We start from the raw sequence: 13,236 nt of genomic DNA on the forward strand, positions 1-13,236 counted from the left end.
TCCCAAGTGGTCTCCAGACCAATCTCCGGCTATCATTGCGTCTGAGACAAAGGCGGAACTAATCGCTGAAGAGGATACAGTCATTCCAGCCTCTATTGCTGTTCACCACAATAGCCTTTGAGAGTGGTGACGTGTGGTCAATGGAACACATGTAGCTGGACGTCTGGCTTGTAGCCCAAAGTGTAAACGCCTTCTCATGGTTTGTGTCGACACTGGTTGTCATGCTAGGCTTGGGATGTGATGTCCAATTTCACTTGCAGTACAGAATGGATCCTTACGCGCAATCCGACAATCCATCTGCACAAAGATTTGGTGCACCTTTTGCGGTCATTTTCGTTCGATCTCCCGAACTTCGGGACACACAACATTGAACCGTGTTGACATCTCGGCCTAGACGCTTAGCAGATCTTCAATGTTGAGGAGTGTATTAAATCACAAAACTATTAGGACCCCCCCCCCCATTTTTAACCCATTGGCGCCGCAGCCATTTTTTGGTTTTAATATGAGGTTTTTTCTCCCTGCCTTCCAATATGTATAAATTTTTTATTTTTCCGTTGACTTATCCGTATAAGGGCTTGTTTTTGCGTGACAAGTCGTAGTTTTTAATGGCAGCATTTAATACACCATATAATCTACTTGGGAACTGCAAATAATTATTTGTGGGATGGAATGTTGAAAAAACTGCATTCCTTCTTTAATCTTTTTTTTCTTTTCTACTATGTGCACCGTGCGGCTAAAACGACATGTTTACTTTATTCTGCGGGTCAATACAATTATGGTGATATATATATATATATATATATATGTATGTATGTTTTGTGTTTTTTTTAGGATGTACTACTTTTGCAAAGAAAAAAAAAAACGTTGTGATGTCTTGTCTTGTGTTAGGCCCCTGGCAGGCGTGTCAACCATTAGCACCCGCAATTGCATCACGTGGGGTGACAGAGGAAGCCGCCTCCCTCTATCTAATCAATTATTGACACTGGCACCTGAGCCACTAATTACTGAAACATGACACTTGATCACTAACCTTTAACAATGTAATTGATGTCGGCCGATCTCTGGCCTATTTAAGTGGGATACCCAACCCCACATCTCATACCACTCCTGATGAAGCAGGGATCATCTGCGAAACGTTGAGCTCCTGGTTCTATTTATTCTTTTATTTACTTATTTTACCAGTCTTTTGACAAACTTTTTATGTTTATTCTGCTAATTTTAAATAAAAAAAATAAAATAACTTTTTGACCCATTACTGATGTCTGGTCTGTTACTTTTTCAAGGACATGCAAAGCCCGACTGATCTATATGATCACTTCACCAGCACGACCCGTGATGCAACAGGACTACTGGAGGACTATTTTGTCTCAGTTCATACTAAGTTTGTTGGCGCTGATTTTAAGACTGAAAACCGCATTGGAATCGGCGCCAAAAAACGTCCAAAATCGCCTCCCACTGATTTCAATGGGGGGCAGAGGCAGTTTTTTCCAGGGCGGCTTTTAGCTGCTCGCGGGGAAATAGAAGCGGCATGTCCTTTCTTGATGTGGCTCTGCTTCTGACCTCCCATTGAAATAAATGGGAGGCAGAAAAGGTGTTTTTCGCTGCGTTTTTTGCCCTCGGTCCTCAATGGCCGAAGGCAAAAAAGCGCAGGCAGGTCAAAATCTGCCTCAAAATTCCTGAAGGACTTTTTAGTCAGATTTTTTTCTCCCTGCAAAATACTCCATGTGAACTGGGCCTTACAGATCACAGACTGGGAGGATCACCACCAGGTCCAACAACGGAGTACAGCATTTCTATACTGCACCTTTAAAACCGATATACTACACAATTGTGCAGGCTCTTTGCTTAATACTTTTTTAGATATACTGAGGAAGTACAGAATTTTCATTGCACCGCCAGCCGGTGATATAGGGAAAGCCTGGCTAGGAAAACGAATCATACTACCCCACACCCAGTGAGAGCGGAAATACATTGGCACACTTTTACCAAACTGTTAGCTTTTATTAACCACTTGCGGACCACCCATTGACTATAAACGTCCGGGCGGTTTCGCAATTAACTCTGCAGGGATGTTCCAGAACGTCCTGCAGATGGGCACGGTTTGCTGCTCTGTAGCGGCATTTAGCTCCATGATACAGCTGTCTCTACAGAGCTGAAATCATGGAGCTCTGCCCAGAGTCCAATCAGTGAGGTCTCCGGGCATGTGATCATTGTGACAACTGTCACAATACTTTCCCTGTTGGTGGCCCTTCCTCATCCTTGTGGCACACCCCCTCGTAGCGCCCCCTTTCGTGACACACCCCCCCCTCATAACTTCTCCTGGCAGGCTGTCAGGGAGGGAGAATAGTGTATAATAAAACAGTAAATATATTCCAATAAATATATTTCTATCTGTCTGTAATATGTATCGATCTATCTCGTATAAATTGATATATATAGTTTTAGGGCCAATGCACACGATGTGTATTACGTGCGGCAAAACTGCAGCGTAATACAGTACCAGCACAGACCAGGAGATTCCAGGTAACCTCCTGTCCACGTTGCAGTATTTTTTGTGACGTAAATTGACCCGCTGTGCGTATTTTCCAAACCGAAGCATGTCAATTTATCTCACGTTTCCGCTTGCGAATTCTATCCCTGTAATTCGATAGAAATACGCAGCAAAACCCGCAGCATGAAAACGCCACGATTTACGCAGCAAGACTTACAAATTGCACCGAAAAACGCATGAAGTACACCTTCAGGTGCGCTGGTTTCCTGCAGTTTTACTGCATATTTTCCGCAGCAAAATACGCACTGTGTGCTTGTAGCCTTAGGCTGGGGCTACACTGCGACTTTGGCCGTGACACAAGTTGCACAGCCAAAGATTATGATGTTCCATAGCCTGCATGGTAAGTAATGACAGTGAATTTGGTCACAGTAATTTTACTAGCGATATAGGCTACTGGACAAAGCGATTTTTGGCCATGGGACCTCTGTCGTGGCCAAAGTAGTCGTGTAGGCCCAGCCTAGAACTATACTATATATCAACATATATAGAAGATTAGAATATCTTTTATATATCTAAATTGCGATATTTTTTTTTTCGTGTTTATACAAATAAAGATTATTAGTATTTCTATCTACCCATCTCTAACTTTTATCTTTCAGATCATAAATATTCAAATATTGTAGAGTTGTAGGCTACACGGCGACTTTGACCGCGACACGAGTTGCACTGCCAAAGATCACTATGTTCCGTAGCCTACATGGCAAGTAATGACAGTGAATGTGGTCGCGATTTTTTGCCATGGGACCTGTGTCGTGGCCAAAGTAGTTGTGTAGACCCAGCCTAGAACTATACATTATATCAATATATATGAGAGATGATAGATAGAAATAATCATCTTTATTTGTATAACACACAAATATGGTAATTTAGATAGATCTATCTATCTATCTTTTATATCATATGTGTTGATGTATTGTACAGTTTTAGGCTGGGGCTACACGGAGACTTTGGCTGTCACACTGGTCGCATACACTAAGAACAATTTGGAATCCGCTTTGGAAAATTTGCTCTCCAAAAGCCTATTCACTCTAAGGTCCACTTTTTCGCTCAGCGTGTATGAAATGCGCACATGTTTGGTATTGTTTAAGTCGGAAGAAGTCGCTAAATGTGTGTTCAGGATCTTTTAGAGCACTTCATGCTTCCCTCTGCTGACAAGATTTATGAAGATGCTGATTTCATTTTCCAGCAGAACTTGGCACCTGCCCAAACTGCCAAAAGTACCAATACCTGGTTTAATAACCACAGTATCACTGTGCTTGATTGGCCAGCAAACTCGCCTGACCTAAACCCCATAGAGAATCTATGGTATATTGTCAAGAGGAAGATGAGAAACACCAGACCCAACAATGCAGACGAGCTGAAGGCTGCTATCAAAGCAACCTGGCCCTCCATAACCCCTCAGCAGTGCCACAGGCTGATCGCCTACATACCACGCCGCATTAATTCATGCAAATGGAGCCCCAGTATTGAGGTGCATATACTGTACATACTTTTCAGTAGGCCAACATTTGGGTATTAAAAATAGTTTTGAAATTGTGCTTATATAATAATCTAAATTTACACTAAATTTTGGGTTTTAATTAAACGTTAGCCTTAATCAACATGAAAAGAAAAAAATGCTGCAGATCACTGTGTGTGTAATGAATCTATACAATATAGTTTCACTTTTTGAATTAAATTACTGAAATAAACTTTTTGATATTCTATTTAATTGAGAAGGATTAGTGTGTGTGTGTGTGTGTGTATATATATATATATATATATATATATATATATATATATATATTTATTTTTTTTTAAATCCCGGGCAATCACTGTAACAAAGATGGAGAACAATCGTTGAGGGATCTTGGACCACTCCTTTATTCCTTGGGTTATTGCTTGTGTACTGGCCCGTTGAACCCCTTCCTGGTCCCTTTAACCCCTTCCTGACATTTTCCGTATGGATACGTCATGGAAAGCTAGTGCTTCCTGCATTTTGCCGTATCCATACGACAAATGCATGGCACCGGCTCAGAGTCGGTGCCATCATCGCCAGTTGTCAGCGGTGTATTACAGCTGACATCCGGCTGTAATGGCGAGGGCCTGTAATAGGCTCCAATCCCCGCCATTAACCCCTTAAATGCGACAGTCAAAAGGGATCGCTGCATTTAAGTTGTTTGCAGCTCATTGGCACCCCAGCAATGAAATTGCAGGGGTTCCGCTGTAATGGCAACCGGAGGACTAATACTGGCCTCATGGTCTGCCTAGCATGGAAGCCTTCCAGGCCCCGCCCAGTGGCAGAGCCTGAAAGGCTTCCGTAGCCGATGGCACTGGCTCAGGAGCTGAGTCGGCGTCATCAGCTGTAGATGTCAGCTGTATGTTACAGCTGACGTCCACCTGTAGTGGCAGGAACCGAAGCTAGCTCCGATCTCTGCCTTTAACCCCTTAGATGCAGCGATCACTGCATCTTAGAGGTTGGTAGCAGATCGGCAGCCCTGCCATGCAATCAGGGCGGCCGACTGCTGTTATGGCAATAGGAGACCTAACAATGGCCTCCTGCTCTGCCATTACGGAAGCCGATTAGGCCATGGCGGGAGGCGAAGCCTAATTGGACTTCATAGGTAGTGCAATGTATTAGGAAAAAAAATGTGATAGTTGGACCTTCAAGTTCCCTAGTGGGACTTAAAAAAAAAAAAAAAAAAAAGAAAAGTTTTAAAACATATACTAAAATTTTCAAGTAATAAAATAAAACACAATCACCCTGTTCCCTTATCTAGTCCTTCATTATTGAAAAAACCCCAAAAACATACATATTTGGTATCGCCGCGTACGTAACGGCCTGAACTATAAAAATATGAAAAAAAAATTACGTTCACCATGTGGAATAAATAAACGTAAAAAACAATCCCAGAATTTCGTGTTTTATTTGGTCACTTTGCCCTACAAATATTAGAATAAAAAGTGATCAAAAAGTCGCATGTATCCAAAAATTGTACTTATATAAACTATAGTTCGTCTTGCAAAAAACAAGCCCTCATACAGCTCCGTCGACGAAGAAATTAAAACGTTCTGGTTCTAACAACTTGGCGACAGAACAGATACATTCTTTTTACAAAAAGTAATTTTATTGTGCAAAAAGTTGTAAAACATAAAAAAGTGCTATAAATTAGGTATCGCTGGAATCGTACTGACCCGCAGAATAAAGTTAACATGAAGTTTATAAAGCATGGTGAACGCTGTATAAAAAAAAAAAACTAAAAAAATGATGCCAGAATTGCAGTTTTTTTGGTCACCTTGCCTCCCAAAAAATAGGATAAAAAGTGATCAAAAAGTTGTATGTACCCCAAAATTGTACCAATAAAAACTATAGCTCGTCCCGCAAAAAAAACAAACCCTCATACCTCTAAGTCTATGAAAAAATTAAATTGGTTAAGGCTTCCATAAGTCAGGAAATAAAAAATATGCCGTTGTGCAGGCCCGAGGGGAACATTTCTTATGTTTCAAGAGGCGAATGATCAAGGCCCTAAAATTAGGGTACCAGGAAGGGAAGGGCCCAAACATATCTGCTGGAAGCGAGGACGCCCGTATTATGCCAGGACAACACTACTTCCCAGCAAAATTCCCCAAACTGCAAAGGTGCTTGAGTGTGGAACCAAAGGGGATAAGGAAGGACATTTATCAGTGCGATACTGGCCTGTGCAGAAATGATTGCTTCACAGCCTAACACACATCTATGGATTATTTTATCGTTTTTTTTAACCCAATTATTATACAACCTGACTGCCCCTGATGTACTCTGCCCAGCTTACATGTACCCCAACATTATAAACGGAAACACCAGCAAAACTCAAACAAAACTACTACCAAGCAGATCCATGCTCCAACAGCCAAATGGTGCTCCCTCCCCTCTGAACCTTACAGCATGCTCAAACAGTTCTTTACTTCCACATATATGGCATTGCAAGACCCGGGAGAACCCTTTTAACAATTTTTGGGATGTGGTCTCCAGTGGCATAAGCTGGGCACGACAGATTTGACACTGAAATAGCATATCTAGGTAAAAATTAAAATTTTTACTTTGCGCTATCTGCATCACAATTTATAGAAAAGTCCTGTAGGCTGAACATACTTACTACACCCCTTAATAAATGCCTTGAGGGGTGCAGTTTCCAAAATGGGGTAATTTCTCATGGGTTTCTTTTATTATTTCACATCAGAGCCCTGCAATTGTGAACCAATACTTTGTAAATCGCCAAATTAGGCCTCAATTTTACATGGTACTCTTTCAATCCTGAGCCCTGTCAAATGTCCAGGCAAAAGATTAGGGCCACATGTAGGGTGTTTCTAAAACCGGGAAACACGGCACAATAATTAGGGAGCTGTCATGTTATGGTGGCACAAGCTGGGCACCACATATTGGCATATCTATGGAAAAAATCCCATTTTCACTCTTCAACATCGAGTGCACACTAATTTCTGCAAAACACCTGCAGGGTTAACATGCTTACTACACCCCTAGGTGAATACCTTGAGGGATGTAGTTTCCAAAATGTGGTCACTTATGGGGGGTTTCCACTGTTTTGGTCCCACAGGGGCTTTGCAAATGCAACATAGTGACCAGAAACCAATTCAGCAAAATCTGCACTCCTTCCCTTCTGAGCCCTACCCTGTGACCACACAACAGTTTATGACCACATATGGGGTATTGCCGTACTCGGGAGAAATTGCTTTACAAATGCTGGGGTTCCTTTTTTCCTTTATTTGTTGAGAAAGTGAAATTTTTTTAGGTAAAGTTACATCTTATTGAAGAAAGGGGATTGTTTTTATTTTCACTGCCCAATTCTAATAAATTCTATGAAACACCTGTGGGGTCAAACTGCTCACTACACCCCTAGATGAATTCCTCAAGGGGTGTAGTTTCCTAAATGGAATCACTTTTTGGGTGTTTTCATTGTTTTGTCCCCTCAGGGGCTTTGCAAATGTGACATGGCCTCCGCAAACCATTCCTGCTAAATGTGATCTCCAAAAGCCAAATAGCACTCCTTCCCTTCTAAGCCCTGCTGTGTGTCCAAACAGCCGTTTATGACCACATGGGGGGTATTCTTTTACTCAGGAGATATAGCTTTACTAATTTTGTGGTGCTTTTTTCCCTTTAGTCCTTGTGGAAATGACAAAATTAGCTAAACCTGCATTTTCTTTGAAAAAATTTAGATTGACATTTTTACGGCATACTTCCAATAATTTCTGCAATAACCCTGTGGGGTCAAAATGCTCACTATACCCCTAGATCATTTCCTTGAGGTGTGTAGTTTCACAAATAGGGTCACTTTTGGGGGATTTCCACTGTTTTGGAACCGCAAGAGCCCTTCAAACCTGACATGGTGCCTAAAATATATTCTAATAAAAAAAAGGCCACAAAATCCTCTAGGTGCTCCTGTGCTTCAGTACATTACCACACTAGGGCCACATGTGAGATATTTCCTAAATCTGCAGAACCTGGGCAATAAATATTGAGTTGCATTTCACTGGTAAATCTTTCTGTGTTACAAAAAAAATTGATTAAAAATGAATTTCTGCAAAAAAATAAGGCCCTCAAAGCCACTTCACAACTGAACTGGTCCCTGTAAAAATAGCCTTTTGAATTTTTTTTGAAAATGTGAGAAGTTGCTGCTAAAGTTCTAAGCCTTGTAACGTCCTAGAAAAATAAAAGGATGTTCAAAAAATTATACCAATCTAAAGTAGACATATGGGGGCCGTTAATTAGCAACAATTTTGTGTGGTATAACTGCCTGTCTTACAAGCAGATACATTAAAATTTTGAAAAATGCTATTTTTCATAATTTTATGCTAAATGTTGTGTTTTTCACAATTAAAGACTGAATGTATTAAGCAAATTTTGCCAAGAACATAAAGTCCAATGTGTCTCAATTAAACATTCTCATAATCACTTGGATAGGTAAAAGCATTCCGTAGTTATTGCCACATAAAGTGAAACAGGTCAGATTTGAAAAATGAGGCTTTGTCAGGAAAGTCAAAAAAGTGGCCAAAGAGGGAAGGGGTTAAAGGCTACAGACACATTTGACAAGGGAAAAATTATTTTTACATATGTCAGTGGTAATCTTGAGTTAAAAAAAGATATTTAGTTTGAAACTAGGAGCAGGTTGCAGACTTTTCTCATGTGGGCATATTCCCCCCAGTAATAGTAGGACATTTTTATTGAATACTATTTCGAAAGTTGGTTAACCCCTTTACGACAGCCATATGGCTATATACGTCCCAAATGCCAATGCTCCATGCAGTTGTCAGGTATATAAACGTTGGCTGCCTGGAACGGGGTTAAATGAGTGGAGCGCACTCGCATACTGGTCCTTTGTCTTTATGTGCTGGGTGGATTTTTAAATGTTTATGAAGAAATCTCAGGACTTTATTGTATAAAGAGCTGGATCATACCTTTTTATGCTGCTGTGGAAGATGCCAGGGTGAGGTCCGTGCACTGGATCACTGAAGACGCTGGACTCCGGTGAGCTGGAATTTTTTTTTTCATTTTACTGCACTCTCATATCTCATATTTGAGAGCCCCGGAATACACTCCCCTCTGCCACACACAACTCTTTTGTAGATAGCACAAACCCCCCTGTAGATAGCACCACCTAAGCTCCCTCTAGGAGCGGAATCTCCGGGCATAGCGCTCTGGGCAGGGAATTCCGCTCCTAGAAGGAGCCCCGATGTCTCTCCATCCCCCCTGTAGATAGCTCCATCCTCCCTGTAGATAGTGCTACTCCACTGAATATAGCATCGCCCATCCTGTAGATAGCACCATCTCCTCTGTAGATCGCATCATCCCCGGTCAGATCGATCTGGCTGGGAATGTTGCTCCTAGAGGAAGCCCCTGACGTCTCTGTCCATATATATGTGGATGCTTCCTGTTCATCGACATGCCAGTTATCGCCACTTGTCGCAAACTGGGAGACCTGGGTTCATAACTCTGGCAGAGCGCTATGCACCTAGACCGAGCTGTCAGCACTGTTCAACGTTGCGTGCTCTGGAGGTTGGGAGAACAACGAACGGAATGACAGCGAGTGGTGCGTGGAGTTGAATCTTTGCACAGACGGATCATCTGATTGGAAGAATGAGGTGTAGTGATCTATTCTGTACAGCAAGTGAAATTAGACGTCACATGCCAAGCCTAGGGTGGCAACCAGTGTCGACACAAATCAGATGGCTATGAGGCAGACGTCCAGCTACAGGTGTTCCATTGATGACACACCACCGCTCTCAAAGGCTATCATGGTGCACAGCAAGACAGCAATGGAGGCTGGAACGGAGGTTTATCCTCTTCAGCAATGATTCCCACTTTGTCTCGGACACAATGATAGCTGGAGATTGGACTGGAGACCACGTGGGCAACGCCATGAAGAGGCCTTCACAAGGGAACGTCACACCGGTCCTACTCCTGAGATTATGGTGTGGGGTGGCATAATGTACAGTAGCCGGGCCACTCTAGTCTTCATTTCAGGTAGACTAATAGCTCAGCATTTCAATGATTTGGTCATGGAACCAGTTGTACGGCCATTTCTCCAAAGTGTCCCAGAAGCTGTTTTTTAACAGGACAACGCCAGGCGGCATGTTACTCATGCTACTGTGAGCAGCCTACATGGCCTAAACATGCTACGATGGCCTGCGGTGTCTCCGGACTTGTCTCCCATTGGGCACATCTGAGACGTCATTGGTCGGCAATTGCAAAGGGAGCTACAATCAGCCAATCTTGATGATCTACATGCACAAGTGCTACAGCGTGGCATAACATTCCTCAGACGACCATTAATAACCTCATTGATAGCATGCCAATGCATGTAAGTGCGTATATTTTTGTGCGTGCGCGCATACTCGATACTGAATAAATCAAGATGTTTGGAATATTTTGTTTCCCTATTTTTATCATTTGCATATCATAAATATATCTATTGATCCTGTGATTTCCACAATTCCAAAACTTTTCCTTCTTGGTGTTGCAATTTCATTGTTGAGGAGTGTATAACAAGCAGTCGAGTTGCTGAATCATATGCTTATTAAAGAAAATAATGCCTTTAATGTGGTTTTACACACTCAGATATCGCCCGTGTTAACCACTTTTAAAACACTTGCCAATCAACTATACAGCTTGTTGATTGGCGCTCATTGCTTCCTTTAAATGGAGCAATGATTGTTTAGTATGGGGATGAAAGATCGTTACTACGATCGCTCATCCCCTTGCATTTACATCATGTCGGCAGCACATATCCCTGTTTACACAGGGAGATGTGCTGGCGACAGCGATAATATTTTTGCTGCATAAAGGTACGATCAGTTGATGAAGAAGTGTTTTCCCGTTCATCGGCTGATCGTTGCTGATCAGGGCAGTAATCAGAATGAGCTTTCATATGAATGCTAGTTTATTAGTTTATTTGATCATTTGCCCCTGTAAAAGGGCCTTTAGTCTTGGTAACTCTCATTCCAACATTGGTCCAACAATGCATTTATTACATGAGGTGCTTGAAGATAATATATTGGTCACTATCTGACACCTGCTGGAAGTGCATGCCCAGCAATGGAACAAAGACACACATATGGTGACAATGCCCAGCTCTTCAATCATTTTGGAAAGAAGTAAGACAGTGCAAAAAGTAAAAAGGAATTTTTCTCTGTAAGGACATTCTCCTCAATATAAAGTAAATCACTTCTTCAATTTATGTTGGCAGCTGCACAGAAAGCTAAAAACGTTTTACATCCCCCATCAACCCTTACCTGTATAAGGTTTGTCTATTGCAAAATATGTTTATTGAAATTGATAGTTTGATACTTACCATCAAGTTAGGATTGGGGATTAAACTTTTGACACTATCAATTAAAATACATCCTTCATTTGTATACTCCATGTTTAGTAGAGACCAGTCATGTTCAGGACAGCCCTCTGCAAAATCACAATAAAAAAAGAGAGTGTATCCGTATTTGTGAAATCAATAACCTGAAAAAATTTATTTTTGTAACTCACCGTAAAATCTTTTTCTCGTCACGTTCATTGTGGAATATAGCTGCTGCCACTAGGAGGCGCACACTAAGTGAACAGAGTTAGCTCCTCCTATTAGCTATATCCCTCCTGCAGGCACTGAGCTAAGCCAGTTTGGTACAAAAGCAGTAGGAGAAGCAGAAATACATTTACTGATACAATGCAACAGTAAGAACCATGTGAGAACCCAAGGGAAAACTGCCTATGAGGAAAATAAACTAAAATAAGTGGGTGCTGTCCCCCCAATGAACGCAATAAGAAAAGTACTTTACGATGAGTAACAAAACACCATTTTTCTCATCTGTGTTGGGGACACAAAGATTACTGTGGGACATTCCAAAGCATTCCTGAGCGGTGGGAAAACAAGCACCGTCAACGTACTTTCATCTGAAGAATGCTGCAACCAAGTATGCACACTGTAAAATTTAAAAAAAAAAGTGTAAATGGAACACCAAGTAGCTCAGTTTTGAACTGCCCACTAAGCGCTTACTGCTTTATTAGAATGGACCATTATCCGGAGAGGCAGCTCTTTTTCCTTAGAATAGTATGCCTTATTAAAAGTTGACTGAATCTATTGGGATATGGTGCTCTGCTTGCAACCCTCTTTAATGACGAAAGGTGAGTCAGAGCAATGGATTTAAGCAGTTTAGGCCATATAGATGCATAAGGCACGGACCAGGTATTTTCCCTTGGATGTGAAGGAGAGCTGCAAAAAAAGGGTAGGACTATGATCTCATTCCATTCCAATGGAGTGTGGACATTACTTTTGGCAGGCATGAGGGAACTGGTCGCAGCACAACCTTAGATAGGGCCGCCAATTCTGAGACAAAAATGGAGATGATGGTTACCAGAAAGGCTACTTTCTAAGACCGAAAACAAAGCTAAATGCTCTAGAGAGGCTCAAATTGGGAAGCCTGCCGATTCTCACCATGTTAAGGTTTAAAGGCTGGTAGTAAGAAGGAGCCACGAGTGCCACTCCCTGCAAAAAAGCGTGCATGGTGGAATTTGCTGCCAGAGGGAAGCTGAAAGAGAATTGATAGGGCGTAAACTTGACCCTTGAGGGAGCCGAGAGCCATGTCCACATCCAGACCCTCCTAGAGGTAGGTGTGTAAGCGACAACTGTATCGATTTCACACCAGTAGAAAAAGCTTTCCAAGTGCGGTGGTAAAATCGTGAAGATGAATGCATTCAGCATTGTTTGGATAACCCACTCTGACAAACTCCAACCTCTGCGTATGGTGGCTTTAACAGCCACGCTATCAAACTATGGGTGGAAAAGTGGGCCTTTAGAGGAGCTGTTTAGGGGCAGAAGAATTGCCAGTACGCCTTTCGTAAAAAAAAAAAGTTATCACCAAAATGGGAAGAGATGATATAGAGTTGTTCATCATCCAGCCAAAGCAATCAGAAGACTCTCTAGGTTGGCCGGCAGGGAGCTTTTATTATGATGTCATCCAGGTAGGGTATGGCCACAACACCCCAGGTGTGAAGAAGGGCCATCAACGCTAAAAGAACCATTGTTAGCACACGTTGTGCAATTTCTAATTCGAAAAGGAGGGCCACAAACTGTATAGTTGTCCTCCAGGGTGGTAAAGCAAAAATACTGCTGGGGAGGTGGAGGTTTGCATCCTTGATGTCCACTGAGGACATAATTTTCCCT

The 13,236-nt window shown here is 41.9% G+C and overlaps 1 protein-coding gene across 1 annotated transcript in view; it reads right to left on the bottom strand.

Annotated features, from left to right (window-relative positions):
* LOC142760553 (kinesin-like protein KIF28) overlaps nucleotides 1–13,236 on the bottom strand; it is a 97,000-nt gene that overhangs the window by 2,058 nt on the left and 81,706 nt on the right. Inside the window, exons 17-18 of the mRNA XM_075863744.1 lie at nucleotides 11,410–11,483; nucleotides 1,686–1,729 (exon numbers count right to left, since the gene is read on the bottom strand). Of these exons, the coding sequence (XP_075719859.1) occupies nucleotides 1,686–1,729; nucleotides 11,410–11,483 (118 nt within the window). The remainder of the gene's footprint in view (nucleotides 1–1,685; nucleotides 1,730–11,409; nucleotides 11,484–13,236) is intronic.

This window comes from Rhinoderma darwinii, chromosome 4, assembly GCF_050947455.1.
Source record: "Rhinoderma darwinii isolate aRhiDar2 chromosome 4, aRhiDar2.hap1, whole genome shotgun sequence".
Classification (NCBI taxonomy): Eukaryota; Metazoa; Chordata; class Amphibia; order Anura; family Rhinodermatidae; genus Rhinoderma; species Rhinoderma darwinii.